The sequence below is a fragment of the Aricia agestis genome, chromosome 21 (genome assembly GCF_905147365.1).
Source record: "Aricia agestis chromosome 21, ilAriAges1.1, whole genome shotgun sequence".
Classification (NCBI taxonomy): domain Eukaryota; kingdom Metazoa; phylum Arthropoda; class Insecta; order Lepidoptera; family Lycaenidae; genus Aricia; species Aricia agestis.
Genome location: NC_056426.1, coordinates 10,402,783 through 10,421,943, shown reverse-complemented (window position 1 = coordinate 10,421,943; position 19,161 = coordinate 10,402,783). Strand labels below are relative to the sequence as shown.

The 19,161-nt window shown below is 36.2% G+C and overlaps 1 protein-coding gene across 2 annotated transcripts; it reads right to left on the bottom strand.

Moving 5' to 3' along the window:
- On the bottom strand, positions 1-7,856 carry LOC121737614 (dynein axonemal assembly factor 1 homolog). Of its 2 annotated transcripts, XM_042129275.1 has the most exons (16): positions 6,069-7,856; positions 5,736-5,858; positions 5,450-5,649; positions 5,038-5,317; positions 4,805-4,918; positions 4,331-4,508; positions 3,855-3,984; positions 3,634-3,790; positions 3,354-3,477; positions 3,169-3,275; positions 2,849-3,082; positions 2,523-2,689; positions 2,149-2,298; positions 1,718-1,844; positions 1,134-1,273; positions 1-734 (listed from the first exon to the last, which is right to left on the bottom strand). In XM_042129275.1, exons 1-16 carry the CDS (start codon positions 7,747-7,749, stop codon positions 168-170), a joined length of 4,479 nt encoding a protein of 1,492 aa, XP_041985209.1. In that variant the 5' UTR covers positions 7,750-7,856; the 3' UTR covers positions 1-167. The 2 variants fall into 2 exon arrangements, with proteins under 2 accessions (XP_041985209.1, XP_041985208.1); XM_042129274.1 differs by having other exon boundaries at positions 1,718-1,840; positions 2,148-2,298; positions 5,736-7,856.
- Positions 7,857-19,161: the final 11,305 nt, after the last annotated feature.

Genomic DNA, 19,161 nt, shown 5'->3' with positions numbered 1-19,161 from the left:
TCTTCGCATAAACTATTCTTCTGGATACTTAAATCCTGTGTTAAAATCTAACGAGAAACTTAAAAACAAACTTTGGTAAGTACTTTGCTTGTCTAGTGTCTACTTACAGAATATTAGACTACTGAATATAATTTTAAACTTTTGAAATTAATAATAATTAATAGTAACTAGTCTTTATCAGTTATTCTTAGTGCTAATTTCATTTCTAGAGTGTAGTTTTCATTTTTGCTTTCTACAATCGGCACTTCGACGCAATCTTCAAATAATTCATCTTTTTGTTCGTCTTTATCACCAAGATTGTCTTCATCAACACTTTTAGTATCTCTAGGAATATTTTTAGCATCTTTATCATTTTCTGTGGTAACTTTTGAAGGATCTTCATCTCTTTCTTTAGAAGTATCAGTAATTTTCGACGCATTTATGGTTTCTTCGCCCATGTTAACTACGTCTAGTACATTCACTTTGACATTTTCATCATTATGTGCATTGTGTTCATCACATTTTTCATTCCCAGTCTCATTATTTTCAAGAGAAATATTAAAAATACCCGAATCATCGGCTTCGACGAATGTTTCAGTCAAAGTGTCATCCAAATTGAAACTTCCATTTGCTGTGAGTGTAGTTTCCATGTCTTCTTCATCGGAGCTGGGAGCGTAGTAGGTGTAAGACAATTCTGACTTGCCACGGCTGGTTCCAACCAAGTGACTTTCGAGAACAGTCGATACTTGTTCCAGCTGCAAAGAATTATAACCAGATGACGCCCGCCACTCCGTTGCGCCAAAATTAGTTTATCGCGCAGGAACCGTACATTCTTCCGGAATAAAATATATTATGCTATGTCCTTTCTCGGGACTCAAAGTATCCCCACACAAAATTTCAGCTAAATCGGTTTAGCGGTTTGGACGTGAAGAAGTAACAGACAGACACACTTCACATTTATAATATTAGTATGGTTTCTATTCAGGGGCCGTACCACGAAACCATTTTAGGTTAGAGAACCAATCGTACGAGAATGCCGCGTCCTATTCTAACAAACGTGAAATGACGTTGTTAGAGCAGGACGCAGCATTCTCAGCCGATTGTTTGAGTCTCAAAACGGTTTCGTAGTAGGCCTATAGATTTGGAATACTTACGCTAACATTATCCAAATTATCAGTGAAATGTTCGATGATCGTATTTTTCTGGTTTTCAATTCTGCTGGTGTGCTTCGCTATAACTGTGAGGTCGTCGTAGATCGCTTGTTCATCGTTTTGGCCGTCACTGGACAGCATTTCTACGCAAAAAAAAATCTACATTGTTTTTTATCTATTTAATAGAAATAAAAATCACGTCATTCTATTTCCTAGTCTTTAAAGTTTAAACTTTTGTAGACATGAATTTTGTAACATTATTTTTATTATCACCCTTAACTTTTACGTTGGATACTTCAGTATTACCATATACACCATCTTATGGTATTTATTTTGATCTAGAAGAATATATATTTTAATTAAAAACATTACCAAAACCATTTTATTATTATGCTATTTATTACACAGTTATACAGTAGGGCGTAGGCCTACCACGAAACCGTTTTGAGACTCAAACAATCGGCTGTGAATGCCGCGTCCTGCTCTAACAACGTCATTTCACGTTTGTTAGATTAGGACGCGGCATTCTCGTACGATTGTTTGAGTCTCAAAACGGTTTCGTGGTACGGCCCCAAAATCACAATTACCTTCTGATACACTAGTTTCATCATTCAGTTGAGGTAAAGCGAGCGTGTTGTTTTGTTCGTGACTGTCAACGTACTGAACCAACGTCGCTCCAGGTACACGGGTAAGTTTTACTTTGGTTTCGTCTAAAATGTAATCATCTATTGATATTTCTTCTTTGATAAAAAGATTAACTTTATCAAATGCAATAGGATAATTACTGCAATGTTTTCACACTAGAGGCAGCACCAGCCACCAGCATAGACAGTAAAAAAAATTGACAACGTTTCTGTCAATATTCTGACATGACGTGTGCAACATGTTGGATTTTGATCGGATTATTTACTGCATGTGCTAATAGCGCCCTTTACGTAATATTTCTTGTTCTTTATTAAATCATATTAGAAATAATACTATTATAAATATTTTTGTAATTAAAACATGGCGACAAACCGTTCTCCGACGAACGTTGGCTCAAAGCGATGCGATCAAAGGCGTTGTTGGTTCTGTATTCGGTCACATGGCTGGGTTCTGTTACTTGATGAGCAGAAACCATGTCCTCGCGTTGATAAAACGCCTCCATTGTTTCTTTATGATAAAGCTTCTGCAGCAAAAAGGGAGCGTTGTTTAATCCCCGACGAAAAAAGAGGGATGTTAAATGGTGTGCGTGTTTGTGTGCGTGCGTGCGTACGCGTGTGAGGTGGATCAATTTTGATCTAAAATTTTGTTTCTTTCAAGCTGACATCGTTTTTAGCAATATTCATCAATCATCATCAATTTCTACAGTAAGCAAACCTACAAAAACCCTGCCACTTGCAGAAGACAAACCATTGGATCTATAGCTGGTTTTCCCATTGCGATTCTTGCTTCTCTCTCCTTCTGTTCTTCTTCCAACTCCTTAAGTATAACCAAATCTTCCTCATTAGGTTCAACTTCTTGTGGGTCATCTGAATTCATCTGCCTCATGTACTCCACGAATGATAAATTTTCGCCTGCTTAAAGAATGACCATATATTATTTTATCACAATATTCTTTCTCGTGGCTTACTAACTTTTTAATTTTACTCTGTTTTTATTAATTTATCGATTTCCTTAATATTTGTGGATTTTATATTGCTTAATTAAAATATTTGATATGTATTTAAATTACCTACCCTTCTGTGTCTTGTTTTCTTCCTGTATTCCCATTTGCTTTGCATCTGATGAGACTACATTTGTATCCTTTTGAATGGTATCACACCTAATTTCCTTTTTCTTATCGTCATTATAAAATCCGGCAGATTCCTTAACACAATCAATTATTTCAATCAAAGGCTTTTTGTGATCTACGTTTATTGCCTTTTCCTTAATATTGGTTTCCATTTTATTTTCACGACTAATTTTGTCATCTGTACAATTAGTTTTCATTATAATATGTTAGAAAATTTTAGCAAAATTAAACTTACACATACACGTAATATCATAAGAACTTTACCTTCTACAATTTCAGATATCATTATTCTATTTGTAGTGTTCTTTTCAGGTTCATTTGCTTTATTAAACAACAGATCATTTACAGCTAGAATATCACTTGAGTTGTTTCTGAAATGTTGTGAGTTTAAAGTTAAGTTTTATAATTTTACCGTAAAACATTAAATATATATAATAATGTTTACTTACTCTTTCGAAGGCATCTGATGAAATCCACACCACTCTTCTTGCCCAATATCGTCATTAATCTCCTGTACTAAACGTTTGCCGGCATCCAAAGCCGACCATTCAATATTTCCTTTTATATCGATATCTACAAATTCAAAACTGCTATTTACATTTATTATATCTATCATTATAATATTTTACAGTCTATGCCTGTACTGTGCACAATCTATTGACATCTTTCCAAATGTTGAACTTTCCTTAAGGTCTGAGGTACTTGAACCATCAATTAATATTGCAATACCTTTATTCCTATGGAGATCATCATCTTCATCTTCATCTTCACTGCTGCTAGAATCCTCTGCTTCAGATCCGGATAGCATATCCACAGCCACGTCACCCTCTGTTTCAATTTTTGCGCCAAATCTTTCTTCTGAGTCATTTTCTTCGTTTGCATCATCCTAAATAATTTTAATATTATTTCATTGGTTTTTAGCACTAAAATGTATACTTCAATCGACATACCTTAGTAGTTTGTCCCAATTTTTCTTTTTCCTCATTTTCTCTCATTTCTCTCCGCGCCTTGTTCTTGTCTCGCATTTTTATTAGACAACGGACGCTCTGCATTGTTTTCTCGTGTTCTTTAGCTATCCATCTATAAATATTATTATTATTAGTCTTCAATTTTTTCCCCTTTGGCTACAAGTGTTTCTGTTAGAGATAAGCGGTGCCTATTTTGTCGTCTATCTTTCTGTGTCTCATCTTCATCATGTAAATTATTTGTATGTGCACCAATAAGGAATATTACGCAAAAGTTGGAGCAGAGAGCGTCACTAGCACATAATATGCTGCACGTGTACACATATTTTTCATCATTGACAGAAACGTTGCCAAACTTCGAACAAAACTTTTTTTACCGGCTATGCTTGTGCCTTTTTTTTTAAATTGCCTCTAGCATGAAAACATTGCAATAATATATCCTATTACTTAATATAGTATACCGTTTCCTCTCAGCCATCTCCTCCTGTATCCCGCCTCGCTGCCACGCCTCTGCGCATGCGCGGTCCCGCGGGAACACCGGTCTGTTGTCCAGGTTCAACAACTCCTTCAGACGCAGCGTGAGGGTCTTGCGGTAGGAAGGGATGTTCCTGACCACTGGGTTACCCGTCAGCACAAGCACTGGAAACAATAATATTATTTATTGTGCAACTGTTTAGTGCCTAACATCATCTTGCACCTGGACTATTGTTAATGTTTTGTAAAAATATTATGCCTTCTATATGAAATATGATGTTTCAACTTCTTCATTTTATGTACCTACATTCATGCAAATAAATGAATTTGAACTTCATCTTCACTAGCTTCCATCATTGTACTTTAACTGTAATTGTTGTAAATGAAATTAAGATTATTATTATTAACTATCCACGATCAATTTTCACGCTCACGTAGGTCGTAGTAAAGAATTTAATTACCTTTTAGGGTCAACATGTCTGCCAGAACGTCCACAATTAGGGGATCCTCTAGTCTGTTGTAGGACAGATCTAGTACGGATAAATTATGGCAAAATCTCAAATGCTCCAGATCGTCTGAAAAGGATAAATATTAATGTAGCGTTTAGGTTCACTACAATTTGTTCAAAAATGTAGCGGTGAGGAATAAAATTCAGTAATAGCAGCAACAGCTGTATGCTGCATCAAGTTCTTACCAGCAGTAGCCACCATGTTATGAGCAATATTCAAAGTTTGCAAGTCAGGTACAACATCCAAATTTTCAATTTTTGTCACGAAATTATGATCCAAATTCAGAGTATTTAATTTTGGACATCCCTGAAGATTCTCGATCTTTCTGATCATATTGTAGTGCAGATAGAGGCATTTCAGTTCGGCCAGTGTGTCCAAACCTTCGATTTTTTGTATACCGTTATTTTCTAAAAAAATGCATTTCAATCCCGTGTATTCTTCCAAATTTTCTATTTTAGAGAAACCCTGTAAGCAGAGATCAAAGTAAGTCAACGAATTTTAAGAGTATTACCAATTACAATCCATTTGCTTTAAATTTACTATTTCACTATTTTGACAAAAATAAGCTTCTGCCCTTTTTATGTTGTTACTTGTTACCTTAAAATGCAAGTACAAGATGTCATTCAAATACGGCGTCGAATAAAGTTTATTTTGCTTGCAATGATTTTTTATAAACTGCTTCGTCATTTGTGGACCACGGTTCTTCTCTTCGTTTTCTTTCTCCATTTTCTCCTTGTAATACATTATTTGTTTTTTCTTTTCTTCTTCTTTTGTTCTCTTTTCACTTTCATTAGCATCTAAAATAAAAATTAGTATTTTATTTAGAATGTAAGAAATGTATTTCCATCAAATTGTTATCATAAATCTACGTATTCTTAATTACTTATAGAATATTCTTCGAGTGATGATACTCCCTTAGTTTCAGTAGCATCACCCATTTCTATAATGTTAGTGTTGCTTCTTTTGTAATCTCCTTGTGCTTGTAAGTCAGCACCAGAATTTACATCTGTAATTTTACAATTATTTTCGTTACTATTATTATCTTTTATTTTCAATAGGTTATCAGCCATTCTCAAAACTTCTTTATTGTGCTTCATATTGTCCTTAATTTTATGCAATAAGGCATCTACTTTTTGATCATTTTGTGCAAAATTAAATTCTTTTTGTAAAGATTCATCTTTTTTATAAATATTTTCATTAATAAGATCTTTGGTACCTTTGTTATCAACTTCAATTTCGTCAGTATGTGTCGGGTGTAGGATGTTTTTAGATTTGTTTAAAACATTGTCGATTTCCGCTATAACATCTTGGCATTGCTTATTTCTTATGTCATATGTTTCTGCACAGCGGTCAACTCTGTTTTCGTGATGTTTTATTTCATCTTTTAGTGAGTTTATTGATTTAAAAATATCATCAATATCGGTCTGGGAAACTGAACTTTTGGGGATATTACCCGTCGATTTTGAGTCATCTTTCTCATTAGCCAATGCATCCTGCTCATCAATACTTTGACGTGTTGAAACATTCTTACTTTTACCTTTTATTAGATGTTCATACCTTATATTAGATTTCCTAGATTCTTCCAAAGCTTCATTAACTTCACCCAATAACTCATTCATACTATTCAGTTTATTAGTTACGTCTTCATTTATAAGTAAACTCAAGTTTTCTGCATTATCCACAATATTATTTATAAAATTTTCCATTTCCTTAATTTCAACTTCGCAGTAGTTGTCTTTAATTACTAATTTCTGGTCATCCTCATATGTTTGCTTCAATTTGTCATCAGCATCAACATCGTTATTTTTTTTAGAATCAGATAAAGTATTCGTTATATCTAAATCTTCCGTACCTGCCATAGCTGTAGGTTCATCTTTACTATCTTTCTTACCATCCCTAGTGAAACTACTTAAAATATTATCAATATCACGTAGTACGCTCTCAGTTCTCTTGAGCTTAAATTCAAAGTTTTTAGGAACAGACTTATCCGTATCAACATTTTTTACATTATTGTTACTAGAAGCTATAATTTCTTCTTGTATCGCCTCTAAACTAGGTGTAAGAGAACTTTTACGTACATTTAAATTAACGGTTTCGTTCTGGCAAGATTTTACTTCCTTGGAAGTACTTGCACCATCATTCACACTACCACTAGAATTTTCTTCTATCAATTCGGTACCTTCGATATCTAACAAGTTACTCGTGGTTTCATCGGGCTGAATGTCTTTTATACCTTGAATTTTTCGCAAGGTTTCTTGATAACGTACTTCATATGGTTTATTTGTTAACTGTGTTACAATTTTATCTATGGCTTCGAATTCCTCATCGTCAGTTATAGAACCTCCGTCTAAATTTGCTGTATTCTCAACTGGTTTCTCACAAACGTTAATCTGGTTTTGATTATCAAATTCATCAGCCGACTTAACCAAAGCCTTCATATGTCTATATTTAATTTCTTCAATTTTTCTTTCATCTCCATCCGCAGCTTCAATTTCTTTGCTTAGTTCAGAGTACGAAGGTACACATAGTTTATCAATAGGCACATATCGACTTTTAGCCTCCGTCTGACCAAGAATTTGAATCTGTCTTGCCTTCTCCGCAATCACTGAGCTACCTTTAATCTTATCTTTTATTTCCTCTGTGGTGAGAGGTTTAGAATAATCATCAACAGTAGTAAATGGCTGTCCAGTCATTACCTCATACTCTGACTTAACTTCCGAACTTGAATGAGCTGCAATGTATGGCTTGTCCTCCGTGACGGGACACAACTCATTTTCTATAATTCGATCTAAAACATCTTGCGACACCGATAAATCCTTGAAGAACACTTTGAGTTCCTCACGTTTTTTCTGCTTGTATTCTGTTTCACTCAACTGTTTATTTTCTGAAGAATCCATTATTAATAAGCTATGTTGCCTCGACGTTCCCGACGAATTTTACGCCCTAGCAGCGGTTGCTATGATATTTGTTTTGTCACTATTTGAAAATGGAAATGCGCTAGTATTTTTATAGGGACCCTAGACGATCATACAGCATGACATGCGTTACGTGCTGTCATGCACGGTACATTGCTTGACAAGTTATTTAATTTTTCGTCCTGCAATATGTGCATGACATGCACACAATATGATCGTTTCGCGATCGGTATGCCATGCAACAATTATTACCTAATACTGTCACGTAAATGCATGTGATGCTGAATTACGGTCTAGGGCTGGTCAGGATTTATAATATACGCCGCCCGAACGCGCGGTTAGAGCCAGTCCACACGGTCGTCCGTCATGAGGTCGCAACGCACTCATGACGGACAGCAGCCCACGAGACGAAGCGGGGGGGAGGGGGGGGGGGGGGGGGGGGTGACATTAAGACTGCTTTATAATAACGCTATGATGACGCAGCGCCCGTGTCTGGCTATGCGTCAAACGGCAGCGCTGCGTCGACGCAAAGCTGACGCAACGCGTCGCGTGGACTGGCTTAGGCGGCTACACCACGGGATTACAAGCAAAATATGTATGTAACGATTTGTTGGAACGAAGTTCCTTATTGCGCGTTCAGCGTAAATGAGGCTAGACAGAACGATATATTTTGACCTCGACACTTTTTTAATAGTACCTGCATGGTAGGGGCAGAAATACATCTCTAAATAGTATAAAACAAAGTCGCTTTCCGCTGTCTGTATGTATGTATGTATGCTTAGATCTTTAAAACTACTCAACGGATTTTGATGCAGTTTTTTTTAATAGATTGAGTGTTTCAATAGGAAGGTTTATATGTATAACATATGCATAATATGGTAGAGAAACACTGATAATTTTAGAGGTTTCTAATGTTATGTCGTAAATAAATTCATTTTTTTGCGTTTATATTGCAAACGCTGGCTAAACCCTACGAGATAGATCAAAATAATGTACTACAGTATTGTACACCTTAATAAGGTAAACAAAAAAGTCCGCGATGGTATATGTCTATTTCTTAGTGATAACTCACAATAGCCATTTTTGTTCTTTACTTTTTACGAAAAATAATGGCTTATTTACGAAGCGATTTTAACAATTTACAACATTAACCCTTATCCAAATAAACATGTTTGGAAGCTAAGACATTAAATGTAGATTATAATTGTCTTTTACACTATACAATTTCGATCAATACTTTAGAAGTTTTCAAACGTATAAACTTACGCGGAATCAAAAAATATGTCGCGTGGCGGCGGCCGAGGGACATAGCGGTTACGGCGGAACCGGCCGGGGGCTCTCATAAGCTTCGGGCTTATGTTATTGTAGTAGATAGTGTATTTCGTCATTGTGTGGTTGTGCAGACGGTAACGCAGAGGAGCAACCACAGCGCTTTCTTTCAGATATTTATTGTTTCTGGTTCTTTGGTTTCTGAATTGTCGATAAAAATATATTTGACTTGGTTAGAAAAACGGACTTTTGTTTTTGCTTTGCGATTGGGTTATTTGTTGCTTTGTGGGTATTACTATACGATCATGCCTGGAAGACGTCGTCGTTCGAACATAGGTCGTAGTACAGTGAATGCCAAAAGAGCACGTTCAGCAAGAGATGAAGAATCGTCAACGGAACGTGAGACTCGCCTCAGCCAGAATAGTGATAGAAATCGGATACAGAGAGAAAGAGAATCGTCTGTAGAGCGTGAGGCTCGCCTCAGTCGGAAAAATGATAGAATTCGGATACAGAGAGAAAGGGAATCGTCTGTAGAGCGTGAGGCTCGCCTCAGTCGGAAAAATGATAGAATTCGGATACAGAGAGAAAGAGAATCGTCTGTAGAGCGTGAGGCTCGCCTCAGCCAGAATAGTGATAGAAATCGAATACAGAGAGAAAGAGAATCGTCTGTTGAGCGTGAGGCTCGCCTCAGCCAGAATAGTGATAGAAATCGAATACAGAGAGAAAGAGAATCATCTGTAGAGCATGAGGCTCGCCTCAGCCAGGATAGGGATAGGCATCGAATACAGAGAGCAAGAAAATCATCCGCACAGACCACATAGCAACACCGAACAAAACGAACAACCAAACAGCCACAGACCCGAGAGAGTAACTAATTCATGGGTAAATAAAGAAAATTCTGCCAATTTTTGCGAAACTTTTATCGTTTACGCAGCACAATAGGAAAAATCACCCGATTTTGAAACATTCTTCATTGGTGCTCCGCTTCTATTGGTCTTAGCGTGATAATATATTATAGGCTACATCCTACTAATATTATAAAGGCGAAAGTTTGTTTGGATGTATGGATGTGTGGATGTATGGATGTTTGTTACTCTTTCACGCAAAAACTACTGAACGGATTTTAATGAAACTTTACAATAATATAGCTTATACTGATGTATGTATATTATTCTGATGAATAACACATAGGCTACAATTTTAACCGACTTTCAAAATGGGGGAGGTGTTATGTTCGTTTTCTTATATTCAACGATTACTCCGCCGTATGTTACCCGATTTTTATATCCACAAAAGTGGTGATCTGATGAAGGATCGAGGGAACTCCTCAAAACTTATAGGGAAACGAGTGGTGACTTCGGTTTCGTGAGAAGTATTCTAAGCATATGCTACCAACAAGTAAAAGTTTGCACCGAGATATACCTGGTATACCGTGGTTCGGAAGGTGCTGAGAGAACTCCTGATTCTTTATAGATACAAGTTTGGGAGTTTCGGCGTTGTTTTAAGAACAGGAACCATATGCTACTATGCAAATTACATTCATCATCATCATCATCATCATCACTACCATATTATACCATTTCATAGTCTTTTAGATCGAGACTCGAGTTTGTCAAGTGATAATTAAAAAAAAATCTTTATTTTATTTCTAAAAATAGTTTGACTATAGGCTATATTATATAATATATTATCACGCTAAGACTAATACGACCAAAGAAACTCAGGAAAATGCGGGAAAAACGGGGAAAATATTTTTTATGGGAAAATGTACGGTTTCTGTAAAATTCCTAATTTACGCGGGCGAAGCCGCGCGGGACATCTAGTTGATTAATAAAGGTAGATTTTCGGTAGAAGCTAAAACACGGTCTAGTTGATTTTAGTAGAATAATATAGCAACGTTGCAACGTTGCTATATTATTCGTGACACGTGACTCGATATGTTATGTTATCGAGTCACGAGTGATTTAAGAGTGGTCACACTGGAGCTATCCAAAGTACCGTACTCAAACCCGCGATGCGACCCGGCCCGGCAATAGTGTGCTACAGCTAGAGATGGGCACGTACCTGGGTATTTACCCATCTACCCGGTATTTACCCTCACGTACCCGGTAAATACCCGTATCTACCCAAAAGGGCGGGTAGATAAAATTCAATACTTAAGTCACAACCGCCTCAAGAACGGTAATAGCTAGAGAGTTGAAATTTTCACAGATTGTGTATATCCGTTGCCACTATAAAAACAAATACTAAAAGCAAAATAAAATTAATATTTAAGGGGGGTTCCCATACAACGAACGTGTTTTTTTTGGCCTTTTCTGCTATCTTATCAATAATAGCAAAATGTAGGTACTTGAATTTTTACACAGTCTTTAGATGGATGTTAACTTTAATATTTAATAATAATATTAATATAAAATAAAAAAATTAAGAGGGGCTGCCATACAAAAAACACAAATTTTGTCCTAATTTTTCTCTATAATGGTACGGAACCCTTCGTGCGCGAGTCCGACTCGCACTTGGCCGATTTTTTTTATTTACATTCTATTATTTTATTAGTAATTTAAAATATTTGAAAAACCTTTAAAATATTTAAAAAAATATTAGAAGACCCTTGAAAATTACTTTTAAAATAGACAATGTATAAGTACCTGGTTAAAGAAATTATATAAAAAAATATGTAGGTATAATTTTTTATTATTTATACATATAACACGTCCTATCTTATATAAAATCTGATTTGCTTTGATTTGCTTCTGATTTTTTTAACTTCTCATTCTGCTAGCGATCTGACTTCTAGACATTGAACTAGTCGTTTTGAATTTCTTCTTTGTATGGCACGCATCCATTGATGCGTCTATATATTTACTATTTATCTTTATTTACAGAAGATTTTGTGGGGCTCGTCTTTTGAATGTTTATAATCTTTTGAATGTTTGGTTTGGTAGAGTTTTTATCAATTTTTTTGCCAACATATTGGGATGTCATTTTATTCTTTTATAATAGTTTTGAAGGGAGTTTTTAATTTTCTCTTTTACATACTTACTTGATTTTTAGATCATTGTAGATTTGGCTATTCGTAACATAATATGGGGCTCCAGTTATACGAGGGTTTTAGATTGGAATCGTTGTAGAATTTCTGTGTTTGATGTGGAGGTTGTGCCCCACAACTGCATCCCATAGGTCCAGATGGGTTTGAGTATGCTTTTATACAAAATAAGTTTATTTTATCAGCCAGTAAAGCTTTCGTAGCTGCTTGTCTAAAGCCTTTCTTTTGTTCCATATATGTGTTCTCCATGTTAATCGCCTGTCGAGATAAATTCCTAGGTATCTAACATCGTTTGACTGTGGTATTTTTATCCGATTAAGTTCTACTTCTGGACATGTTTCGTGACTTAATGTGAAAGTTACATGGACAGATTTATTCTCGTTGGCTTTTATCCTCCAATCTTTTAACCACTATGATATTTCGTTTAAGGTTCTTTGCAATTTTGCCGATGCTCCATGGGCTGTTTGGTCTACTGCGAGGATTGCTGTGTCATCTGCGTATGTCAGAGCTTCATCAGTACTTGGAAGGTCTAATGTGTTTAGAAGGTAGAGATAAGGGCCCAATATACTGCCTTGCGGCACCCCTGCTTCGATTTCATGGAGACATGTGACACTATCTCCGTACTCAACATAGAAATATCTATTGCTGAGGTATGCGTTTATAAAGAGGTAGAAGTTTAAGGGTGGCTTTTTACGAACTTTATACAACAGTCCAAGATGCCATAATCGATCAAAGGCCTGTGATATGTCCAGAAAAATAGTAAGATTTGCTTTCAAAAGCTTTTTGAATTTCTTCTACCAGTCTGTGTACCTGCTCCACGGTCCCATGCGCTTGGCGAAAACAGAATTGGTGATCGGGTAACAGTTTACTCGCTCAGATTTCTGGCATCATGCGTTTCAGGAAGAGTATTTCTAAGACCTTGGAGGGCACTGGCAGAAGACTTAAAGGCCGGTGAGATTTTTCATCCTATGGATCTTTTCCGGGTTTGGGGATTAATATTATAATCTCTACTTTACATTGCGGGGGGACAATATTTTTTTAAATACACGCGGATTTGTGTGAGATATTTGATTCTACTTTCTGGTAGCTCTTTTAGTATTTTTGGTGAAATGTTTACGCCAATTGTCATGCTGGGGAAGATTGTTAAAGTGGTTCCCTTAAACGAGGATATACCATTGGTGACTTTTTTGTGGTGAACGCGCTGACTTGTGTTTTGGTGCGGTTAGGTAAATTAGACTGAGTTACGTCTACCCCATTCCACCCCGAGAAATATGCGAGAAGTCACATTATCTGTACTATCATCTGCATAGCAATGAATGCCGTTGGTCTGTAACATGTCATTGATATGCTGTATGAATAGGGTAGGCGATAGCACACAGCTCTGAGGGATACCAGCGTCAACAGATAGAGTATCAGAGCATTCACCATCAACTACGACTGCTAAGAAACTTGTGACCCTCTTGCATTATTTCTTGGATGTATGGAATCTTGGATAATAGTGAAATTGTATATATCCAAACTGACAGCTAATACCCATAGTTTCAATCGCCTGAGCCAACGATGAGTTAGGTACGCCAAGAGAGCCGAGCCGAGCCTTAGTAATCCCTGAGCGTCCAAGTGTCGAAGTGGCTGGCTATTGATGATGGACTCCATCATCTTCGAGAAGGTTATAGCGATTGATCTGCTGTTGGAAGAATTGGAATGGTCACATTTTTTAAGTATCGGGTTCTCAAAAAGCTGTCTTTCAAGAAGCCGAAACTATGTGAGTAGGATAGTTGAGCCAAAAAAGACGCGTAAAGACTGGAGCCAACTCTGGAGCACTCACTGGAGCTACTTGCACTGAGCGCTGATAAAACCGAATATCCGACATGACGCTCATACTTCGTTACCATAACCAACCATACCGGTTGGCGGTTTCCGCCCTCATCATAAAGGGTCGAGTTGGACGACATGAGGACATGTCATAAGATCGGCATTCTCTTTTGCGTGTTGAAGGAAACACAGTGCAAGCGCTGTTTCACGCCGGTTTTTTCGGAGTCGACCCATTCGTACCGAAGAATCGCTCTCCCACGGTTAAAAGGGAAATTTTTTCTTTTAAGTAACGCACAGGCCAAGAACTTTTTATATTTGATCATTAGTTGCGTTTATACAAAAACAGTACTCATTTACATAATACAATAATTTGCATGTACATAATATATAGGTGTCAAGACTGTAAAGGTGCCTCTTCACAATTGACCATACTGGCCCACTACTAGCCATCGCCATTGTGTAAACGGAGTAATGGTGTATGATGGCGGACGATTTTCAGGCGTGGCGGGCAATGGCGTGGCCTGCAGTGGGTCATCGTGACATTGTGTACTGGTTATATATGAGACAAGATTTTGCACACGTGTTCCTCTAATAAAGTAGGCATCCACTATAATTGTATTTCACAAAATTCTTACCTCAAAGAGGTTTTATACCTTGAGGTTGTAATAATATAGGCTCAAGGTTAGTTAGTGGAACCTTATAATTTCTTAGACACAATTACACAACAATATTTCGTATTAAGTGCCTACAATTACTAACAAATATTGAATTACGAGAACCTATCTATATTAGAATTTTTCAAAGTTTAGCCTAAATGAGGGATGAATGTTTTGAAATTTCGCACGCGCGTTTCCCTTAACGATGAAGGCGTCCACTAAGACGATTTACTCTATTCCCAAAACTTTATCACCATTAAAAGGCAGTATACTTTAAAGAATATTAATATCACACATACAAAACCAAAATTTAGGAAAAAAGTTAAAAAACACAGCGTTACTCTTTGACATGCGGCCGAAATTCATGAAAAACATGGTTTTGTATTGCAAACATACATTAGTTTAAGACTTAAAGGGGCTTATTCGAACAGTTACGGGCTAGTGACCAAATTTGCATTATTTAATGGAGGTTTTACTAAGGATTTACTAAAAAAAAATATGTGAAAACGTACGCTGAATTATAAATACCCACCATTTTTGGGTATTTACCCAATCTACCCGGTAAATACCCAATCTACCCGGTAAATACCCAGGTGGGTAGATTGGGTATTTACCCATCGCCCATCTCTAGCTACAGCGCATTTTGCGCTGCGCTGAGTACCGATCCACCCCGGTCCCCGACACGCCCCGGCGTGTGCGGCGGCGACTGTGCGCGTACCTTTACAGGTTTTTTGAACAGAATAATATCTATGGATAATAATAATAATATCTATGGACGCTTCACACCACGTCAGTCTGGCCCCGTGGTATGTACCTGAAGGACTTGTGTTACGGGTACCAGACAAACGTTGTCTGGTACCCGTTATACTTTTATACTATACATATCGCGGGCTTCAAGCCAGAGGGGCGTATAAGCAATACCCCTACTTTTCAGGAGACAGAAAAAACTCTCCAATTTTTTTTTTCAGAGCATTTCTGTAACTGAAAACTTGCATTATACTATGAAAGTACTTCTTTATTACCGTGAAATGCTCATTTTCATTGTAAGTACTGAAATACTCAAAATATTGCGCTTACCTCTATTTGGTTCGTCATTTTTAGAAACATCGCGCGTAATTTTTTAAACCAAAATACTTTTATCTGATGATGGATGTATAGTAAAAAAAAATTTAATGATTAATTATTTGAAAAAAACATTCAAACTCAGAATAGGTATCGTTAAGTGACATGAATAAATATATTTTCATATAGTTTACCTATAGCAGTATTTCTTCCATTTTTGGAGATTATACGACCATATAGCTTGTCAAAAATAAAAACCGAGGGTTGTTTCAAGGCAGACGTAAAGGTTTAATTTTGATGGTTTTATGGAAGGAAAGTGAAACTAAAATCAAAACACGTCACGTAAGGGCCTGTTTCACCACTTTCTGATAAAGTGCCGAATAGGCTATTCACAACTTTTTTGACAGATTTTCCATAGTTCATCTGTCAAGTTTAGTGGTAGATAGCCTATTCGCCACTTATCAGGAAGTGGTGAAACATGCCCTTATACTTGTTTAAAATACTTGACAAACAAACTTTGAAAAAAACATTGTATCAAAATTTTCACTTATAAATTACAACAAAAATATTTATTTTTTGGCCCCAATCAGCATTTGTGAATTGCAAAGATAACGATCTTTTCCAAAGATAACAGAAATTTAAACTTGAGTAAGTTATATTTAATAATTTATTATATATATTATAATAGATTATGCTGTTAATTACTTTTTATTTTTTAATAAAAATAAAAAGTAATTAACAGCAATAGTCTCCAAAAATTGAAGAAATACTGCTATATGAAAATGTATTTATTCATGTCACTTAATGATACTTAGACTGGGTTGCACCAACTAACTTTAACTTTAACCTTAACTATAACCGGAAAAATTGACAGATGTCGTATGAGAATATAGGGTGTTTGGACGCCATATTTAACTTTAACTTTACCCACGCCTCTGGTGCAACCCAGTCTTATTCTGAGTCTGAATGCATTTTTCAAATAATTAATCTTTTATTTATTTTTTTACTATACGTCCATCACGTACGTCTTTTTAGCATGTTTTTTTTTTGGTTATGAAATACATTTTGACAGTCGTATGTACTATCAGAGAAGTTGATTCCTATGCAAATCGGGGACCTAAGTAGTTTGGTCGCGTTACGTCAAACCCAGCTGACAGATCACAATAGGCTAGATGACTATTTTTTTTTTCTTATTGGTAATTGAAAGACCTTTAAAAATTAGAAACATCGCTGAAAGAATGACTCTGATAGCTTAAAAATTCACCAAGATATGACAATTCAAACATCTCATAAAATAGACCTGCCCGAAACGCTCTCTTTCGTAGTTTGTACGCATCGGGAGACAACTTTGTTCGATAGGTATATCCAATATTGCGTTTATGAAAGTGGTTTCATAACAAAAGTTGCTTTTAATTGCATAAGTTATCGATTGGTATACAAATATTAAGAAATTTAATTGAAAAAAAAAATCGACTTGATTATCTAACTTTGAAGGCGCATAACAAAAAAAATAAAAATGCTATCGAGCTGTAATTTTGGGAACACTTATTTTTCACCGTGATTTCTTTATTTTATTAACAAAATTCGCTAATCTTTGACCTTGTCATCATCCCTATTAACATTGAATTGACTTATTCGACCAAATAACGTTGGTCTGTCAATTGCATAGGAATCAACTTCCTCGATGGTACATACGCCTATACTGCACGACATTTTATGGATAGGTCATGTAAAAATCGATTAACGTATGTGTATACGTCCTTGTGGTCTGATACACAATTCGTCATTCGTCGTTACGACCACTGTACGTCTCTCTGGCATGAAAATAAATATGTGACTTCAATTATACGCCTAAAAATATATCGTTCAAATCTTTTCAACTAATTTACCTACCATTATGAAAAAAGCAGGGAAGGTGTATTGGTAAAAATAAGAAATATTGGCGAAATAAAAAAAAACGCAATTTTTTCTATACACCCTTCTGGTTTGAAGCCCGCGATATATTTAATACTAGCTGTTACCCGCGACTTCGTTCGCGTCAACAAAATGTAAAATACTTACATAGGTAAAAAGTAAAAAATATCCTCCTCCTTTTTGGAAGTCGGTTAAAAAGTAGCCTAAGTTACTCCTTATTACATCAGTTATCTGCCAATAAAAGTCCTGTCAAAATCGGTCCAGCCATTTCGAAGATTAGCCGGAACAAACAGACAGACATACAGACAGACAAAAATTCTAAAAATTGTTATTTTGGTGTTAGTACCGTCTAAATATTCAAATGCATGTAGTAAAAAACGATTATTTTAATATTACAAACAGGCAATCCAATTTTATTTATATGTATAGAGTATAGATGTATAGATTTTTATTATATGATACACATATTTAATACACATCCATGACCCAGGAACTTTGAAAAGTCCGTTCCGTCGGCGGGATCCGAACCCGCGACCCCCGGCTTGAGCTACCAACGCGCTCACCACTAAGCCACAGAGGTCGTCTAATAGATTAGGATTTAGGAGGTCACGACATTTTTGGTAACGATATCCAAAGACAGTATATATTAAGTCTATGTCCAAAATGACTTATTTTAGATTGACAAGATATAGAGCAACTCTCTGATGCCAAATATGTCGGTCTGCCTGCGTAAAGTAGTTGCGTTCTCTGCATAAACTCGACAGTATATACTAAGTCTATGGTTCTCTGTATAGGGCGCCTGAAAACCCAGTTATCATGAGTCATGACCAAAAAAAATGATAAGGTAAATGGCTGAGTAAGTTATATTAGGTAAGCACTAGTTGTTCTCATATCAGTAGCGTAAAAACTGACCAAATATGTATTCGGTTGCGTTATGAAGCAACGAGCGTTCAAAGTTCAAACGTGACTTATTGTGACCAAAAAAAAAAAGATCAGGTAAATGGCTGAGCAAGTAATTAATTAATTATATTAGGTGAGTACTAGTTGTTCTCATATCAGTAGCGTAAAAACTGACCAAATATTCGGTTGCGTTATGAAGCAACGAGCGTTCAAACGTGATTTATCGTGACTAAAAAAAAACGATCAGTTAAATGGCTGAAAACAACATAGTGTAAAGTATCAGTATGTGCTAGCTTAAGTGACACCAAAACTAACCAAATATTTGGTTGCAATTCATAGTTATCGGCGACCTATGTCTGAACGTATATTCTTTAAGTATTTTACTAGTAAAGTGCTTGGTTTAAAAACGAAAAACACACGCTTTTATGACCGGTGAGGAAACTTTTCATCGATTATTAAAATATCTAATCGCTAAAAAATCTGAAATCTCACCCTGCTCCGTCATCAGACTCTCACCACCAACCAAGTGTAGCGAATTAGGTCATCAGTAGAAAACAAATGAGCCCAAGCTCAAGGGGTTTCGCAACAGCCATGGAAGAGTTATATTGCCCACCACGACACCATCATCGATCAGCTCGATGGTAGCAATTGTAATAATTATCAACGGACTCTTATAAACTTCATCATCATCATCATCGTCATTTGTAATTTTCAGCCATTTACCTGATCATTTTT

Bases quoted from the DNA above. Each gene is read 5' to 3' on its own strand.
- LOC121737614 (XM_042129274.1), bottom strand. From the start codon at position 7,749: ATGGATTCTTCAGAAAATAAACAGTTGAGTGAAACAGAATACAAGCAG. The intron at 3,791-3,854 runs GTATGTCGATTG...AAAATTATTTAG, and splicing joins AATTGGGACAAACTACTAAG to GATGATGCAAACGAAGAAAA. The intron at 1,841-2,147 runs GTTTGTCGCCAT...ATTACATTTTAG, and splicing joins CCAACGTTCGTCGGAGAACG to ACGAAACCAAAGTAAAACTT.